Here is a 20,308-nt window from a genome sequence, read left to right as displayed (position 1 = left end):
AGGAAGACTTTCTAATGGCAGGCTACAGTCCATAGGGTCGCAGAGTTGGACATGACTGAAGTGACTTAGCACACAGCACATACATCCTTGCTCTAATATGTTCAAATGGTAAAGATAGTTATCCTCAGTATAGGAATTTCAGAGGCAGAAAATGTGCAGGCACGAGAGAGTAGAGATTCATTCATTCCTCCATGGAGAGGCTTTGTGCTACAGCTGATTCCCCTCATGGATTCATACGGCTGCATCAGATGGAGGCATCATACCTAGAGGGATTCCCAGAAACCAAGACAACTGTCCTTCTCTCGGTCTGTTGTTAACTGAGGGTCTATTTTTAGTTGCTATTTCCATGGTGTCATATTACCTTCAGTTGGAAAAGTTGGTACTGAAGTTCTATAAATGAAATAATATGCCTACTGTTTTCTCATTTTGCTTTTTAAAATTGTGGTAAAATGTAAAACATAAGAATTGCAATTGTAATGTGTTTAAGGTGTGCCATTTTGTGTCATATTAACATTCACACTGCTGGGCAGTCATCACCACATTCTGTTTCCACCTATTTTATTTTTTGGCTGTGCCGGGTCTTTGTTGCTGTGTGGGCTTTCTCTAGTTGCGGTGAGTGGAGGCTACTTTTCCTTGTGCTGATCATGCTTCTCATTGCAGTGGCTTTTCTCTCTCTCTGTCTCTCCCCCCACCCCGCACTGGCATGTTTTATTTATTTATTTATTTTTTAATTGAAGGATAATTGCTCTACAGAATTTTGTTGCTTTCTCTCAAATATCAGCAAGAATCAGCCATAGGTACACCCATGTCCCCCGCTCCTGAACTCTTCCCCACCCCCACCCCCCAGCTCCCTCCAGAGCCCCTGTTTGTGTTCCCTGAGTCATACAGCCAATTCCCACTAGCTATCTACATTACATATGGTGTTGTAAGTTTCCACGTTACTCTCTCCATACATCTCACCCTCTCCCTCCTCCCCATCCCCGTGTCCATGGGTCTGTTCTCTATGTCTGTTTCTCCACTGTTGACAGTGGCTTCTCTTGTTGCAGAGCACAGGCTCCAGGCACGTGGGCTTCGGTAATTGTGGCATGCAGGCTTAGTTGTTCCACGGCATGTGGGATCTTCCCAGACCAGGAATGGAACCTGTGTCCCCTGCATTGGTAGGCAGATTCCTAACCACTGCACAACCAAAGAAGTCCTCCAACTATTTTTCATCACCTTTGACTCTCCCCATGCTTCAGTCCCTGGCAATCTCTGTTCCTTTTTCTGTCTCTATAAATGTTTCCAATTTGAAAATTCTTATAATATATGTCATACAATTCATACAATACATGTCCTTTTTTCTTTTTCAAGTTTTGACTGTGAAAAACTAAAAATACAGCAAAAATTGAAAGAATGATACAATTAAAAACCATTTATGGACTGCTTATATTCAACAGTTACTATTTCACAATATTTGTTTTATCAGTCTACATATACTAATTTTCTTCTTTCTTGTAGTGTTAAAATACACATTGTATAAAATTATACCATCCTAATTATTTTTAAGTTCACAATTAAAAGTGTTCAGTATAGGAAATTTTTCATCTTATAAATCTGAAATTCAGTTTCCTTTAAGCAGTAACTCTCCTTTACCTCATCTTCCTAGCCCCTGTAACCATTTTACTTTCGTTTTCTATGAATTTCAGTATTTCAGATACTTCTTATAAGTGAAATTTGTCTTTTTCTGACTGGCTTGTTTCACTTAGTATAATGTTCTCAAGCTCCATGCATGTTGTAGCATGTGGCAGGCTTTCCTCCCTTGCTAAGGATGAATAATATTCCATCATATGTATATAACACATTTTGTTTATCAATTCATCCTCTGGTGGACACTTGGGAAGCTCCCACCTCTTGGCTAATATATATAGTTCTCTTATGAATAAAGATGTATATATATATATATATATATATATATATATTTCATTTTAATTTCTAATGCACAGGTTCCTTTCTGTCTTTAAGAGTACTATCTGTGTGTGTGTGTATGTTTGTGTGTGTGTGTGTGTGCACACGCATGCATGTGTGTGTGTGTGCTCAGTCATGTCTGACTCTTTGTCACCCCAAGGACTGTAAACTGCCAGGCTCCTCTACCCATGGGATTTTCCAGGCAGGAAGGCTGGAGTGGGTATATATATTCAGTTGCTTATACCCGACTGAATACAGAGTTTCAGAGTTTCCTACTCCAGAGGATCTTCCTGACCCAAGGATCAAACCTGTGTCTCTTGCATCTCCTGCATTCTTTACCACTGCTCCACTATCTACTTAAACTTTACCACTGTTCCACTATCTATACTTATGTTTTAGTCTTTCCAAAATTTATTTTTAAAATATCATACAATTTAATGCATTTTTGTGTACTATTCTTTGTTTTTTTAATTAATAACTTAATTTTTTATTTAGAAATTTTTCTTTGTGGAAAGCTTTTCACTGTTAGTTGAAGAGATCTTTAAAAAATATTTATTTATTTACTTGGCTGTGTCGGATGTTAGTTGCATCATGTGGAATCTTTTGTTGTGGCACACAGACTTTCCAGTTGTGGTACATGGACTTATGACCTCTGAGGCATTTGGAATCATAGTTTCCCAACCAGGGATCAAGCCTTTGTCCCCTGCATTACAAGGTAGATTCGTCACTACCTAACCACTGGACCACAAGGGAAATGCCTATTTTTAATTTTTATTTTAAAAAATTATTCATTTATTTGGCTGGGCCAGGTCTTAGTTGGGGCACGTGGGATCTAGTTCCCTGACCAGGGATGGAACCTGGGCCCCCTGCATCGGGAGTATGGAGTCTTAGCTACTGGACCACCAGGGACGTGCCTGTACTGCTCTTTATATTTCAACTCATGTATCAATTCTTAGAACCACCACTGCACTCAGGATACAAGGCAGTTACATCATTCATGGATAACTGCCTTGTGTTGCACTGTCATCACACATTGCTTTGTCTTTGTGAATCACTATGAGCCACTGATCTATTCTGCATCCTTACAGCTTTGTACTTCTCATAATACCACATAAATGAAATCACATATCACCACACTGTTCATAAATACAATGGCTATTTTCATAACTGGCCTAAACAAAAACATCCACATGGACTTCTCCGGACAGTGCATAAATAATGTGCTGTATTATAATAGAAAGCAGCAATAAAAAGGAGTTAGGTATTGGTACTCTCAATTGATATACTCAACTTGTATAATTCTCAAAGGTATGCTGAGTGAAAGAAGTCCCCTGTAAAAAGCAAACATTTATTTAAAAATTCTTATCCTGTACGGCCCTTATGGAAAACAGTATGGAGATTCCTTTAAAAACTAGGAGTGAATCGACCATATGACTCAGCAATCCCACTACTGGGCATATACCCTGAGAAAACCACAATTCTAAAAGGTACATGTACCCCAATGCTCATTGTAGCAATATTTACAATGGCCAGGACATGGAACCAACCTAGATGTCCATCAACTGATGAATGGATAAAGATGTTGTGGTATATTTACATAGTGGAATAGTACTCAGCCATAAAGCAGAATGAATTTGAGTCAGCTGTAGAAAAGTGGATGAACCTGCTGCTGCTAAGTCGCTTCAGTTGTGTCCGACTCTGTGCGACCCCATAGACGTCAGCCCACCAGGCTCCCCAGTCCCTGGGATTCTCCAGGCAAGAACACTGGAGTGGGTTGCCATTTCCTTCTCCAATGCATGAAAGTGAAAAGTGAAAGTGAAGTCGCTCAGTCGTGTCCGACTCTTAGCGACCCCATGGACTGCAGCCTACCAGGCTCCGCCGTCCATGGGATTTTCCAGGCAAGAGTACTGGAGTGGGGTGCCATTGCCTTCTCCGGTGGATGAACCTAGAACCTGTCAAATAGAGTGAAGTAAGTCAGATAAAGAAATACAAATACCGTATATGAACACATATATACGGAATCTAGAAAAATGGTACTGATGAACCTAGTAGAGAACAAGCTTGTAGACACAGCGGGGGAAGGTGAGGGCGGGATGAATTTAGAAAGTAGCATTGACATATATACACTATCGTGTGCAAAATAGTTAGGAGGAAGCTGCTAAACAACACAGGGAGCCCAGCCTGGCGCTCTGTGATGACCTAGAAGGGTGGGATGAGGGGAGGGGAGGGAGGGTCCAAGGGAAGGGATATATATAATTATGGCTGATTCGCACTGTTGTATGGCAGAAAGCAACACAAAACTGTAAAGCCATTTTTCACCAATTAAAAAATAAAAAATTTAAAATCTCACCCTTGAGTGGATTGATGATCTGATTCTTGGTTTGATAGGTTGAGCTTTTTGGCATCAAGTTATTCCAGGCTATTTTGAAGTTTGAACTGTGGATTCATTTTTTTTTAACTTTTTTTATTTTTAAGCTTTACAATATTGTATTGGTTCTGCCATATATCAAAATGAATCGGCCACAGGCATACATGTATTCCCCATCCTGAACCCTCCTCCCTCCTCCCTCCCCATACCATCCCTCTGGGTCACCCATGTGGATTTATTTTAATTGCTATGTTTTTTCCCTTCCTCCGTTTCTCATGTTTTATCACGCAATAGCTTCACAGCTGCCCTTACCAAAAACTAGCCTTGAATTCACTCTAATAACTAATTTCTGCTGCCCACTGATTTTGAGAGTATAAAAAATCCAGCCACCAGACCATCAGGTAGCTCTATTTGGTTTTGCCTTTGAGGCTTCTTTTGAAATTTTCTACTGTTTTAAGTCTAGAGGTAAGGTCCCAGGCAGTGTCCAAGACTTCATGTTCACTCTAATTTCTCAATAACAAACCTCCACTGAGCCCTTGGCTTTTAACTTTTTATACCTCTATGTCTTTTATACTTTTCTATTATTTTATGTGTTTGAAGCAAAAGATGCTAAGATGGTAAGGAGTGACTTTACAATGCTGTCTTGTCTCCTGTTGGTTTTACTATATCATGACAGTTGTAGGTTAACAAAATTCATACAGTAGCAGTGAAAAATAGAGGGAAGAAATGGATAGGCACATGAAAACATTGATCTCTGTAAAGATGAAAAATATTTCAATTAATATTAATGTGGAATACCGTCTCCAATTATTGGGTACAATCTAAATAAATATACTGAGATTAAATCTGCACACTAGCATTTTGCCATGACATTGGAACCTCTTACAATTCCATGAAAAAATTAAGAGATGGGCGTGAGCCTGCACAGACACAGAAAAGTGAATGGTATCCACTTGGCCTCATAGAGTCAGAAAATCGGCCATCTTGAATTTCTCTCATGTAGTCTTCACCTTAAGATTTTGCACTGTCCTGGGATCACAGTGACAATGAATTGGCTGATTAATGAGGAACTTTGGAAATTGAATCTCCAGGGTTCAAGACAGTAATATGCTTGTGACCACCTCAGTCAGCAGTCTCTCTCAGGAAGGAAGAAGTGCAACTGAGACTCCTCTCGTAAAGGATTCCTCCTGCCCAGGATATGGTGACTCATTCAGATCTTTTGTTCTTCCTAAGAACAGCTCTTCTCTATGGTACCTCAGAGGTGTCAAGCCTCTTCCTATTGTGATCCCAGCTAGGTATCACAGGTGATATCCCTTTGCGAATGTTTGGAAATGAGGGCAAATATTTTGGTACAGGTTTATCCAGGAAAGGCTGTGAAGACAGTACCTACATCAGATAGAACCCAGTCTCTGCCGAACTTATGTCATCTTCACACTTTTTTTTTTTTTGCATTTTGTACCAATACTTGTAAACATCTCTTTTACTAATACCATATTATTTGCTGTGACCTTGAGCTTTTCTTCCTGAGTAGAAATCTGCTTGTTCTACAACAGGGTGACTTATTTTAGATTTTTTTTAAGCTGAAGTGCAATTTTATTTTTTTATTAATTTTTACTGGAGTATAGTTGTTTTACTATGTTGTGTTAGTTTCTGCCGTTTGGCAAAGCAAATCAGTTATAGATAAACCCATGAAAAAGTGACCCCCTCTTTTTTAGATTTTCTTTCCATTTAGGTCACCACAGAGCATTAAGTAGAGTTCTTTGTGCTATATAATAGGTTCTTAGTAGTTATCTATCTTATACATAGTGGTGTATATATGTCAATCCTTATCTCCAAATTAATCCCATTCCCTTTTCCCCCTTGGTGTCCATAGGTTTATTCCCTATATCAAATAAGGTGACTTTTTTTTTTTTTTTTTCTGACGTTTCTCTGTATTCCTGTGATGGTATGGATGGGCAGAAAGGTTGGTAAGTTCACCTTATCTTTCCTGTTTCTTGATATATCTTTATATTATTTCTGACGCATGGTACTGAAGTTGCTGGTTACATAGAATCTTCACTGCCTCCCTAGCCCACTGTTTCTCTTTACAAAGTCACCAAATGTTTTTAATAATCAGAAGAACAGAGATAGTATAACTTAAAAATACAACCAAGTCTTAAAACTTTCTAGAATTAATTGTTTGTACTCTGAAATATCCACATCATTTTTTTTAAAGGAACCCAGGAATAAAAATGCATAAAGAAGGCATTCCTTTTTTGTTCCCTCAGTTTGTCTCCTTCCATTCCCCAAGTGGCATTTACCTCTTTCGATACCCCTGCTTCTTCTTCAAGGACTACATATTTCACTGTATCCTTACCACATCTTTTTAAAAGAATATTTATTTGGCTGCACTGGGCCTTAGCTGTGGCACTCAGAATCTTTTAGTTGTGGGATCTAGTTCCCTGACAAGGATTGAACCCAAGCCCCTTGCATTGGGAGTGTGGGGGATTTTAGCCATTGGATCGCCAGGGAAGTTTCCTGGTTATCACATCTTTTTAACCAGACTCATCAACAGCATGGAACCCAGAAACCACACAGATGTTTCAGAATTCCATCTTATGAGACTGTCAGAGGACCCAGAATTGAAGACCATCTTCTTCAACCTCTTCCTGTCCATGTACCTGGTCACTGTCCTGGGAAATCTGCTCATCGTCCTGGCTGTCATCTCTGACTCCCACCTCCACACCCCCATGTACTACTTCCTCTCCCATCTGTCCTTTACAGACATCTGTTTAAGCACAACCATGATCCCAAAGATCCTAGTGAACATCCAAGCACAGAGTCAGAGCATCACTTACACAGGCTGCATCACCCAGATCTGCTTTGCCCTGACTTTTGTTTTGTGGGAAAATTTTCTCCTTTTAGTAATGGCCTATGACCGCTATGTGGCTATTTGTCACCCACTGAGGTACACAGTCATCATGAACCCTTGCCTCTGTGTTCAGCTGATTCTACTCTCTTTGTTCACCAGCACTGCAGACGCCCTGCTCCATGGTCTGATGGTGTTACGACTGTCCTTTTGCACAGACCTGGAAATCCCCCTCTTCTTCTGTGAAGTTGTTCAGGTCATCAAACTCGCATGTTCTGACACCCTCATCAATAACATCCTGATATATTTAGCAGCTGGTGTATTTGGTGGCATTCCTCTTTTTGGAATCATTTTCTCTTATATTCAAATTGTTTCTTCCATTCTGAGAATGCCATCATCAAGCAGAAAGTATAAAGCTTTTTCCACTTGTGGGTCTCACCTCTCAGTCGTGTCCTTGTTCTATGGGACAGCTTTTGGGGTGTATATTAGTTCTGCAGTTACTGAATCTTCTAGGAAGATTGCAGTGGCTTCCATGATGTACACTGTGGTCACTCCCGTGATGAACCCCTTCATCTACAGCCTGAGGAACAAAGACATGAAGGGAGCCTTGAGGAAGCTCTTTGGAAGAATATCTTTGCTGTGATTGCATCACCTGATTTTGGCTGGGTACTCTAGAATGAATCAAAATTAAAATAATATGAATGAACTACTCTGCCTGACACTTTCATCACCAAGTTATTTTTTTTTTAATTTTATTGAAATATAGTTGATTTGCAATGTTGTGTTACCAAGTTCTTAAGTGAATAGATAACATGATGGCCAACTGCATTTCAACTTAGCATTGAAAACCAACTTGTTTTTCTAGCTCTGTGGTTTCTTTATTTTTTTTTTTTTTTCAATTTAATTATTTGGCTGGTCAACGTCTTAGTTGTGGCATGCAAGGTCTTTAGCTGCAACATGTGAACTCTTAGTTGTAGAATGTGGGATCCAGTTCCCTGACCAGGGATCAAACTTGGGTCCCTTGCCTTGGGAGCATGGAGTAACCACTGGACCACCAGGGAAGTCTCTAGATCTGTGATGTTTACCACAAATTACCTTTCTCTAAGGTTTTTTGTTACAGCAAACAGAAGCTGAATCTGAGGCAGATCTTCTTGGTATGATAATTTTGGGTGGAATGTTCTCAGCACAAGAGAAGTGGGAAAAGTTGGATAGGTCAAGGTTTAAAGAAGTCTGTGGTCATACAGAGGTAGAAATGTGGATTGCACCATGTGAACTGCACCCCAGAGTTAAGCCTGCTATGAGACATGGCAGCCGATCTTTCTTACCACAGTTCAGGAATTCTTAAGACTGGTCACTCACTGGTAAATCAGACATATGTGGGGCAACATTGACATTCACAACACTCAGCTTCATCATCTATAAAAAAATTGTGATTAGATTATCACCGTGGTTTGAAATGATTGCATGATATTTGAAATTGGTTAATGAGGAATCCTTTCTAATAAGATAAAGATATCCTTCCTCTAATATACTCAAACAATGAAGATAGTTATCCTCATTACAAGGATTTCAGAGGTACAAAATGTGCGGGAGTAGGAGAGCAGAGATTCATTCATTCCTCTGTGAAGTAGCTTCAACCCAGGACTGACTCCCCTCACGGACTCAGATGGCTGAATCAGATGCAGGCATCATATCTAGACATGAATCCCAGAGGCCAGTACAATCGACTGTCCTTCTCTGGGTCTGTTGTTAATTGAGGGTCTATTAACAATAGATGTTTCCATTGCATCATCCATAAGATATTACCTGCAATTCTATCACTGAGAATAGGATCATATGCCACTGACTTAATCCAGTTCCGGATAAAGAACAAATGATTACTGTGAAAGCCTTATACTTATCATGTGTGTGGGCTCAGTCACTCAGTGGTGTCCAACTCTATAACCTGCCAGACTCCTCTGTCCATGGAATTTTCCAGGCAAGAAAACTGGTGCCAGTTGTTATCTCTTACTCCAGGCGATCTTCCCAACCCAGGGATCTAACCTTGAGTCTCCTGTGTCTCCTGCATTGGCAGGTGGATTCTTTACTACTGAGCCACCTGAGTTCAATTATTGCTGCAAAGTTAATCTCCATATAGGCGATAAATACTTAGACCAATGCCCTAGTAAAATTTAATAGTATTATCATGTTCCACAAATTTCCTCTAACCTTGAGTCTTATAATGTTATTGATCCCATATATTTCTCTACTTGCTTTAACAATTTGATTTGTTTTCTTTTATTGTTATATTTATCAGCCTTTTCCTTCTAGTCTGAGTAATATAATAAAATACATAATAAAAATAAATAATTATTAGTCAGGCAAGGCAAATGTTGGTAATTTTCCTCTGGCATCTTATTTGCTTTGAAACTTTCTTTCTCATTGACTTATTTACAAGAATGTACCTGAATTTTCACTTCTTTCCTTAGTCATCTTATATCATTGTATTTCTTACACATTTCTGGTGAAATCCACACAGAAACACTGTGAAATAAAATCAATTGTATCATGAACATCTTAGCAATTGGGTGTAATCTTAGGCCTGTAGTGGAAAACTTTAATTTTTTTTTTTTTTTTTTTTTGGCTGTGCTGGGTCTTTGTTGAGGGGTGCAGGCTGTTCATTGTAGTGTATGGGCTTTTCTCTAGTTGTGGTGCATGGGGGCTTCTCTAGTTGCAGTGGGGAGGTTTAGTTGCCCAAGACATGTGGAATCTATTTTCCCAACTAGGGATTGAACCTGAGTTCCCTGAATTGGGAGGTAGATTCTTAACCATTGGACTACCAGGGAAGTCCCTCATGAAAAACTTTTTAATGTGTCTTTGTGAAGAAAGCTGTTCTATGGAGAACTACTTTCATTTGACAGAGAAGTGCTGAGAGTAAGACAAGGAAAAAGGGAAGTGGACAAGATTAGGTGGATCCGTTTCCCCAGAAGCACAAAAATGTATGGTCATCAGTCAGAATCACCTCTGTGGTGAGTTGGTGAAAACAGTGGAGCTGTCAAGGGAGAATCAAGGGTGTGGATGAAGAACCTTCTATTCACTGAGAAGTGAAAGGTGGTTTTATTTTAAGCACCAAATCTAGGGAACAGCTCCCTGGCTGGCACTCCTGTTCACTGTAGTGCAGAGGTTCCTCCATTGTTGTCATTAGAACAGCTGCAGAGATTAATTACCTGAGACCTTTGTTCATACTGAGGTATCCCTGACCTCCAACAAGAACCACTGATTTTGAACTTCAGAGGTGGGGGGTATGTGCATGCCTGCTAAATTGCTTCAGTCGTGTCCAACTCTTTGTTGGACAAATCCTATCCATATGATTCTCCAGGCAAGAATACTGGAGTGGGTTGCCATTCCCTTCTCCAGGGTATCTTCCCTACCCAGGGACTGAACCCGCATCTCCTGTGTCTTCTGCATTGCAAGCAGACTCTTTACCAGCCACCAGGAAAACCCCAGGGGGCATGTGCTGGTCTGCAAAAGTAGTAACATAATAAAATGCATGTAACTGACCTGAAATTTAAATAAATAGTTTTTCTCATATTGCACTTTGGAGATTTCATTGTGCTTTGGGGTATGACAGTAACTGATTAATTTCCAATATTCTGTATATCTACATTATGTTTGATGACTACAAAATAGATATCCTTTACGAAACTGATGGAAATTTTGTTTGCTTTTCTTGTTATATTTATCAGCCTTTTTCTGCTGATCTGAATAACATAATAAAATAAATAACTATTAGTTTTTGTAGCTAAGTTTCTGCCATTATGAGTAAATCTGAGGGTTTTTTTTTTTAATATTTCTTGGTAGAGTGAGAGAGGAGATCCATATCATCATCAACACTTTTCATTTATAGTAACAACTTACTGAGTGTAAAAATTATTTCATCAAGTGGCATACCTCTTATTAATATATGGTTCAGAGTCTTTTGATCTTCCTTTCTGTTAAATATCTAATTGTGATATATCTACTGAGTTGTTTATCCTTTTCTCACTCATTCATATGAGTTATTTACATAATCAAAACATTAGTGCTAGTCATACACATTGCAGATTTCTTCAAGTATATCACTTCTATTTGGATATCCTCTACAGTTTTGTTTCAGATGAATACAAGTGCTTTGTTTTAATTATGTAGTTGTAATTTGTCAATACTTTCCATAATGGCCTGTACCCAATACGTCTTGTTTATGAAATCCATAGGTCTTGCATTTATGTATTTTAAATGTAAATATGTAATAGTTCGTTTATTTCCAACTGTTACCTCCCTATTATGATATTTCAATTTCAAATCTTCTCTATTCTCTTCATTTATGAAACTCACATTTCTATGAACATCTTAATTAGACCTCAAGTGATATAGATTACTAATCTGATAAAAAAGAAAATTGTTTGAATAGATTAGTACCATGTTCATTTTTCATTTGTTTTGTTTTTTGCTTTATATCTTATTTGTTTTTTGTTGTTTATATATCTTATTGTAATATAGTTGATTTACAATATTGTGTTAGTCTCAAGTGTATAGCAGAATAATTCAAGTTATACATATACATGTATTCATGATTAGATTTTTTTCTCATACAGGTTGCCACAGAGATTTGAGTAGACGTGCCTGTGCTATACAGTAGGTCATTATTGGTTGTCTATCTTATATATAGCAGTAGTGTGTGTACATCCCTATCTCCTGATTTGTCGTTCACCCCCGTGTTTTCCCTTTGGTAACCATAAATTTGTTTTCAATATTGAAAGTCTGTTTGTAAAACTATTGTTAAGTCTGTTTCTGTTTTGCATATAAGTTATTTTGTATCTTTTAAAGAATTATATTCCATATATGAGTGATATCATGATATTTGTCTTTGACTTACTTCACTTAGTGTGATAATCTCTAGATCCATCCAGGTTGCTACAAATTGCATTATTTTATTCTTTTTTATGACTGACTAATAGTCCTTTGTATATATGTACCAAGTCTTCTTTTTAAAAACAAATTTTTGGAGTATAGTTGATTTTTAATGTTGCATTGGTTTCAGGTATACAGAAAAGTGTATCAATTATACATATACATATGTTCATCCTTTTTTAATGATTTTTTTCCCATATAGACTGTTACAGAGTATTGAGTAGAGTTCCTTGGGTTATAAAGTAGGCTCTTGTTAGTTATCTATGAACCACATCTTCATCCACTCCTCAGTCAACGGACATTTCGGTTGCTTCCATGTCCTGGCTATTAGAAACAGTGCTGCAGTGAACACTGTGGTGCATGTATCTTCCCAGATTAGTTTCCTCCAGATATACGCCCAGGAGTGGGATTGCTGAATCATACAATAGTTCTGTTTTTAGTTTTTTAAGGAACCTCTATATGCAGTGTTTGTACCCATAGGCATTCCTACCAACAGTGTAAGAGGGTTCTCTTTTCTCCATACCCTATCCAGCAGCTATTGCTTGTAGATTTTTTTTGATAATAATGACCTTTTTTTTTTTGGCTAATAGCTTAAAATTTTTTTTAAATTTAATTTTTATTGGAGTACAGTTGCTTTACAATGTTGTGTTAGTTTCTACTGTACATCAAATGAATCAGCTATACATATACATATATCCCTTCTTTTTTGGATTTCCTTTCCATTTAGGTCATCACAGAGCATGAATAGAGTTCCCTGAGCTATACAGTAGGTTCTCATTAGGTACCTATTCTATACATATTGTCAATAGTGGATATATGTCAATCCCTTCCCCTTTCCCACCCCACTGTGTCCATATGTTTGTTCTCTATGTCTGTGTCTTATTTCTGTCTTGCAAATAAGACCATCTATACCATTTTTCTAGATTCCACACATACGCATTAATATACAATACTTTTTTTTCTTTCTGACTTACTTCACTCTGTATGATAGTCTGTAGGTGCATCCATATCTCTACAAATGACTCAATTTCATTTCTTTTTATGGTTGAGTAATATTCCAGTGTATCCATGTACCACATGTTCTCTAGTCACTCATCTGTCAATGGACACTTAGATGGCTTCCATGTTCTGGCTATTGTAAATAGTGCTGCAATGAACATTGGGATGCACATGTCTTTTTAAAATATTTTTAAAATTTTATTTATATTTTTAATTGAAGGATAATTGCTTTACAGAATTTTGTTGTTTTCTGTCAAACAGTTTTCACTGGGTATAAGCCCAGTAGTAGGATTTCAGGGTCTTTTGGTAGTTCTATTTTTAGTTTTTTAAGGAACTTCCATACTGAACTTCATAGTGGCTGTATTAATTTACATTCCCACCACAGTGCATGTAGGTTTCCTTTTATCCACACCCTATCCAGCATTTATTGTTTGTAGATTATTTGATGATGGCCATTGAGGTGATATTTCATTGGGGTTTTGATTTGCATTTCCTTAATAATTAGTATTGTTAAGCATCTTTTCATGTGCTTTTTGGCCATTTGCTTGTCTGCCTTGGAGAAATGTCTATTAAGATCTTCTGCCCATTTTTTTGCGGAGAAGGCAATGAACGGCAACCCACTCCAGTACTCTTGCCTGGAAAATCCCATGGACGGAGGAGCCTGGTAGGTTGCAGTTCATGGGGTCACTAAGAGTCGGACACAACTGAGCGACTTCACTTTCACTTTTCACTTCCATGCATTGGAGAAGGAAATGGCAAGCCATTCTAGTGTTCTTGCCTGGAGAATCCCAGGGACGGGGGTAACCCCAGTGGGCTGCCGTCTATGGGGTGACACAGAGTCGGACATGACTGAAGTGACTTAGAGAATTATTGAATGTGAGGAAGTTCCTGATTTGTATAAGTAAGGGTGGTACTGGAAATCCTTGAACTTTTAGCTGGTGTCTGAAGTGAAGGCAATCTCATGAGGAGTGCTCCCTTAAGCTTTGTGGCTTTGCAAACTCTTTGCAGCAAGGCAGGGGGTGAAAAAAATCAAGCCAAGCTGAAGCCCCTCAAAGGTCTCTGAAAACTACCAGAGAGCTCTGGGGCTAGAATGATCCCTTAGAGTCAGCTGGAGTTGGGACAAAATCATACAGTCATTGGCTGTGGGCTGCCTGCTGGCTCTCTGTAGCTGAGGCAGATTGCTTTAGGAGTTGATTGCAGAGAGCTGAGTAACACCCAACATTGGAGAAATATGTCCCTCATTCCAACAGTAGACATTTTTTTTTATTGTGGTAAAATAACATAACATAAAGTAATATAAAATTTACTGTCTTCATGATTTCCAAGTAAACTTCACATGGTTTTGCAACCATCACCACCATCCATCTGCAGAATTTTTCATCTTCCCCATCTGAAACTCTGTCGCCACTAAACACTAACTCCCCATTTCTCCTCCCAAAGCCTCTGGTAACCAACGTTCTAATCTCCGTCTGCATGTGTCTGACTACTTTAGGTACCTTATATAAGTGGAATCTTTCAATTTTTGTTCTTTGTATCTGGATACATAATATGATACATAATACATAAAATTTTGTTCTTTGTATCTGGATATGGTGGTTTGAATTGGAAGAATTATCAGAAAAGTTGGTAATTGACTTTGGTAGACACTCTTCCATCTGCTCCTTGGGAAGCATACATGTGAGGTTTCCTAGGAAAGTTCCAGTTGATAACTCAGTATTAATCATATCTCATTTCAATTTCAAAATATCCTAGTTTGAACAGGAAATTAGTCATCCTATTTGCTCAAAAATCTGGCCAAAACGATTAAGAAACAAAAATGCACTAAATATTTTGGTCCTTAAGGTAGAGTCTAGATCCTCAAATCAAAACGTAGGCAAAAAGATCATAGGAAAAGTATAGAAACAATAAATGAGAAGAAAGCAAGAGTTATGATTATTTTGCAGTGCTATAAATAAGACTCCCTATGAACAGAGGTCCTGGATAATGTATAAAGAGAGTGAGAAGGGTATACTGATGTGCTTCACAAAGTCCAGGAGAGCTATGACTTGTGTGGGGAGTCCAAAATAACTTATTTCTATTAAAGCTATTCTAAGAGGAAAAATGGGGCTTCCCTGGTGGCTCAGTGGTAAAGAATCCACCTACCAATGCAGGAGATGCCAGTTTGATCCCTGGGTCAGGAAGAAACCCTGGAGAAGGAAATGGCAACCTATTCCAGCATTCTTGCCTGGGAAATCCTATGGACAGAGCAACCTGGCAGGCTCCAGTCCACAGGGTCACAAAGAGTCAGACATGACTGAGCGGCTAAATAACAACAATTTCAACAACAAGAGGAAAAATTGTGTAAACAGAAAGCAGAGTGCCAAATAGGTACAAATCACTATGGGACTGCAGATTCAGAATTTCTTGTTGCACATATTTGAATTTACTGCCTTTCCCAGTATTATGAACCAAAAGAAAAAAAAAATATTGACACAGGTATTAAAATTAGGCTATTCTGATGATAATCCCCCACAGGGCACTCTTGATGTCCTTGTTCCTTAGACTGTAGATGAAGGGGTTCAGCATAGGGGTGACCACAGTGTACATCACCGAGACCACTGCACTCTTCCTGTGGGAAGATGAGACAGTGGAGCTGAGATACACCCCAAGGGCTGCTCCATAAAATAAGCAAACAACTGACAGATGAGAACCACAGGTGGAGAAGGCTTTGTACTTCCCATCTGAAGATGAGACTCTTAGAATGGAGGATATAATTCGAATATAAGAGTAAAAGATCCCTGAGAGTGGAACTCCAGCCAAGATGGTACCAATGAAATAGATTAATATGTTACTGGTGGAGATGTCTGAACAGGCAAGGTTGAGAAGTTGAGAAAGCTCACAAAAGAAATGAGGGATTTCCACATCTGCACAGAAGGTAAGCTGTGACATCATCAAGTAGTGAAGTTGAGAGTTCAAAAGGCTGATGGAAAATGACACCAGGACCAACAAACCACAGAGGTGGGGATTCATGATGACCAGGTAATGCAGAGGGTGACAAATGGCCACCAATCGATCATAAGCCATCACCGTCAGAAGGAGACTCTCCAAGCATGCAAAAAGAGAAAAGACAGTCACCTGAGCTAGGCATCCTGCATAAGGGATGGATTTGCTCTGTGTGTGGAGGTTCACTAGCATGTTGGGGACAGTGGTGGTGCTTATACCAATGTCAGCCAAGGACAGATTGGAGAGGAAGAAGTACATGGGGGTGTGGAGGTGAGAATCGGAGCTGACAGCCAGGATGAGGAGCAGGTTCCCAAGCACAGTGGCCAGGTACGTGGACAGGAAGAGTCCAAAGAGGAGGGGCTGCAGGTCTGGATCATCTGAGAGCTTCAGGAGGAAGAATTGTGAGACACGTGTACGATTGTGTGGTTCCATGAAGAAGGGACACCTTTTTAAAGAGAAGAGGATGTTGAATAAACAATACAAATATAGAGGCACAGACATAAGTGTCCAGAGTTTGGATTTGAACAATTCAAAATTCAGAAATAAAGTATGCATGCTTGAGGACCATACAGCACAATTCATTGAGCAGTATTTTTCAGTGTGAACACATCTTTACTAATGCTGAAGACATTCATTTTTTCCTTCATACATCTATTTTAGAGGCATGGGGCCAAAAAGTATTAGAGAAGAACATTTTGAGATCACAATCCATGAACACGGTCATATATCTGTCCCCTACCTTTGAAAGAAAAATATAGAATAAAAAGTATTCTTCTTTTTAAAAAGATTATTATAATTAAAGCACAAGAAATAGCAGTCAAAAGTACTATATCTTATTCAAATGCAGTACAAGAAATTCCCTTGATTTGCACTGTAGTCCCAGAAAGCTAAAAAGCACTGTCTCTGGATTCTAAATTAAAATCAAATGTTCACGATCAGATAGCATTTGTATAGGTTAAGTAATTTCAAGGGTTTTTTCATCTTTATTTATGTTTATTTATTTCATCTTTATGATATTCATCTTCCATGGAAGTAACTGCTTATTCAAATATGTGGGTTGTCTGGTCACTGTCTCTTTAAATATAACTCAAATATAAATATTTGACCTTGATGGACTCCACATTTTGATAAGTATATTTTTGTTAAAAGTGTAAAATCATATGGCATCCACGATCCTGAAGATAGCATTAATGTATGATGCAGCAATTATTAAATAATAATTAAATTTTAATACTTTGAAGTTTTTTTCATTTTTGTAGAGTTTTTCTCAGTGCTATATACTCTTGGAGAAAGATTTGAGGTTGAGTTTGCATTTTACTGTTTTTGTTTGTAAGGCTAGGAAAACTTCTTAATTGTGTCTTTACTCCTAAACGTTTGTAAAGTGTTGCTGCTGCTGCTGCTGCTGCTGCTAAGTCACTTCAGTCATGTCCGACTCTGTGCGACCCCATAGACGGCAGCCCACCAGGCTCCCCCGTCCCTGGGATTCTCCAGGCAAGAACACTGGAGTGGGTTGCCATTTCCTTCTCCAACTCATGAAAGTGAAAAGTGAAAGTAAAGTCACTCAGTTGGGTCCAACTCTTAGCGAACCCATGGACTGCAGCCCACCAGGCTCCTCCATCCATGGGATTTTCCAGGCAAGAGTACTGGAGTGGGGTGCCATTGCCTTCTCGGTGTAAAGTGTTGACTCCTCATCAAATCCAGTCCTCTTAAGAACAGTTGAAAAATTTAAGAACAAAGCCCAGTCTCAAACCCTAAATTGGTCTTCTTATGCCAGATTAAGAGCTATTCAGGTAGTTCTTTTTTATTGAGGAATCAAGTTTCAATCAACATTGAACTCCCTGAAGGCAACTCAAGTCTTCATTTCTCCTGACAAGTCAAAATATGAATGTAATTGGGAAAAATCAAAATGGGAAAAAAATAGTAATATCACAAACAGTTGGGTAGTTTGTACATCTGTAAAATGGGTACATTAATTGAACTGAACTTACAGGTTTGCTATAAGCAATTAAAGTACTCACACTTACAAGCAACTGGTCACCATAGTCTAGCCTAGTTAACATATAAAATTAGCTTTCACATGCCCTTTTAACTTCCCAACTTCTGTCAGTTATAGTTCGAAGGCTTGTTTTAATATCCAGATAAGTTGAATTTAAAAATTGAAAAACCAAAAACTATGTATGTATCTTAATTTAATTGAACTTACAGTCATTATAATGTTGATGTAGCTATCACAAAAAGGAATCTGTGCCCTATTTGTCTATTAAAAGTCAAAAAAAAAAAAAAACTAGAGGGAATTTTGCTCTCCCTGCATGATCTTATTCCCTTGCACTTCAGTGTTTCCCCATGTTAAACACATCATGAGTTGGGTAAGCATGTTTTCTTTCAGTGTTTCCATAACATTTGTATTGATTTATGTATTCATAAGAAGTTTTCTTGAAAACTTTACTAGATACTACCTACCATAGATGAGTCCCTATTTACCACTTTATGAAATACTTCTATTTCAATACATAATATGATGTATGATATTACCTGAGGGATGAATTTTATTTTCCTTTTCAATTTTTTATTATGACACAGCTAAGAAAATTCTTGGGCCCCTATCTATATTACACAAATAAAAGTCCCAAAAGACATATGCATCTAAGACTATTGTTTGAGTTTTAAAAATTGAAGCATGTGCAATTTTCCTATTCCTATCTTCTTGTGTGATAAAAAAGATCACACAAAAGCAAGTGCATGCTCTGATTGTCAAGGTATAAAATTAGAAAGATCTCTGAAATCTCACTGGCAATAGGCTTTTCATGATAAAATCACAGGAAAATTCCCGTCTTGTATACGGAATGACATTTCTGTAACTCAAATGTTTTAGATGGGCTGGAAAATGCATTCTTATTCACAGAAAACCCTATCATCCATAATAGTCATACAATAAAAGCCCCTGAAAACCACTTAGTCTATTTGTTAATTCACAGATAAATTCACCAAATCCCCAGCAGAAGAAACCCACAGTTCTACTTCCATTTGATCATCTGGGACTAAAGCAGGTTTCAGAAGAAAACAAGCAATCCACTCTGGTGGGACAGAGTCCTAGGACTGGAATTGGGAGGCCCTTGTCTGAGGCCCACACCTTTCATACACTAAATATGGAGTGTGTGTAAGTCTCCCTACATCTCTGCGAAGGTATTCCTCACATTGAAGTCAGGCCAATAACACCCATTTGTAGGACATGTAGGGTGTCAGGGAAGGGGAAATTACCCCTTCTACCCTTCTGGAGTTCTTGTGGCTGGATTAATAATAAAATCAACACAGGGCACGTTAACAGGAGAAAAAGGAATCAAATATTAATTTGTGCACTTGAAGGTCACATAAAAATAGAACCTAAGAAGTGGCCAAAGCAGGCAGCTTTTATCCTCTTTAGATAAAGAAATAAAACATTTGTAAGAAATTGACAGGACAAAGAAACTTAGGCTTTGAGTGCTTCATTAGTGAAGAATCTAAACAGTTTGAGCTTGAGGTAGTGTATTGAAGAAATAATGAGTTTTGTTTAAACAGATTTCTGGGCCCTAAATTCCCTATGTCTGAAAATAAGGATGTCCTTCTCCCCCTAGATAAAGCTTCCCAGGTGGGTCAGTGGTAAAGAATCCATCTGCCAAAGCAGAAGATGCAGGAGACATGGGTTTGATCCCTGAGTCGGGAAGACCCCCTGGTGAAAGAAACAGCAACTCACTCCAGTATTCTTGCCTGGGAAATCTCTGATGGGCTACAGTCTGTGGAGTTACAGAGTCAGACACGACTAAACTCACATCTCCCTCTAGATACAGGGAGTGCCCCTTTCATATGAGAGATTTTCCTCCTTCTCAGGGGGACAGAGGAGGATCAGAATTTCCTTCTTGCATTGGCTGCTTCAGAAGCAACTTCATTTCAAACTGATCAATAGATCATTGCAGTATGCTTTATGGCAACCCATCCTGATCCCCAGTAGAGGTATCTGAAGAGGTCAGCACAATAAATATTCTGTCATAGGTTTTGAATCAGAAGTTGAATTATTACTGGAGTAGTTGGATATTGATGAAACAGAATCCTAATAAAATTTAATGATCTTATATTCTATTTTATATAGGAGAGGTAGAAGCCTATTGAAGGAAAGACACGGCTCAAAATAGCCTGGAGTTAAAACTCCCCTACAGGTCCTCCCCACCATTCTATGCAAAACAAAGAACTCGCTCAACTGAAGA

The 20,308-nt window shown here is 38.5% G+C and overlaps 2 protein-coding genes across 2 annotated transcripts; one reads left to right on the top strand and one right to left on the bottom strand.

The window, feature by feature from the left end:
* The first annotated feature begins 6,867 nt into the window (after positions 1-6,867).
* Positions 6,868-7,803, top strand: OR7G45 (olfactory receptor family 7 subfamily G member 45). The gene has a single exon (NM_001390036.1). It carries the CDS (start codon positions 6,868-6,870, stop codon positions 7,801-7,803), a length of 936 nt encoding a protein of 311 aa, NP_001376965.1.
* Positions 7,804-15,572: 7,769 nt separating this feature from the next.
* On the bottom strand, positions 15,573-18,358 carry OR7E192 (olfactory receptor family 7 subfamily E member 192). Its single transcript, XM_002688794.5, has 2 exons — positions 18,342-18,358; positions 15,573-16,524 (listed from the first exon to the last, which is right to left on the bottom strand). Exon 2 carries the CDS (start codon positions 16,500-16,502, stop codon positions 15,573-15,575), a length of 930 nt encoding a protein of 309 aa, XP_002688840.4. The 5' UTR covers positions 16,503-16,524; positions 18,342-18,358.
* Between the last annotated feature and the right edge of the window lie 1,950 nt (positions 18,359-20,308).

Source organism: Bos taurus, chromosome 7, assembly GCF_002263795.3.
Source record: "Bos taurus isolate L1 Dominette 01449 registration number 42190680 breed Hereford chromosome 7, ARS-UCD2.0, whole genome shotgun sequence".
In the NCBI taxonomy this organism is placed as follows: domain Eukaryota; kingdom Metazoa; phylum Chordata; class Mammalia; order Artiodactyla; family Bovidae; genus Bos; species Bos taurus.
Note: the sequence above shows the minus strand (reverse complement) of the source record. Positions and strands in the feature narration are given on the sequence as shown.

Bases quoted from the DNA above. Each gene is read 5' to 3' on its own strand.
- OR7E192 (XM_002688794.5), bottom strand. From the start codon at position 16,502: ATGGAACCACACAATCGTACACGTGTCTCACAATTCTTCCTCCTGAAG.
- OR7G45 (NM_001390036.1), top strand. From the start codon at position 6,868: ATGGAACCCAGAAACCACACAGATGTTTCAGAATTCCATCTTATGAGA.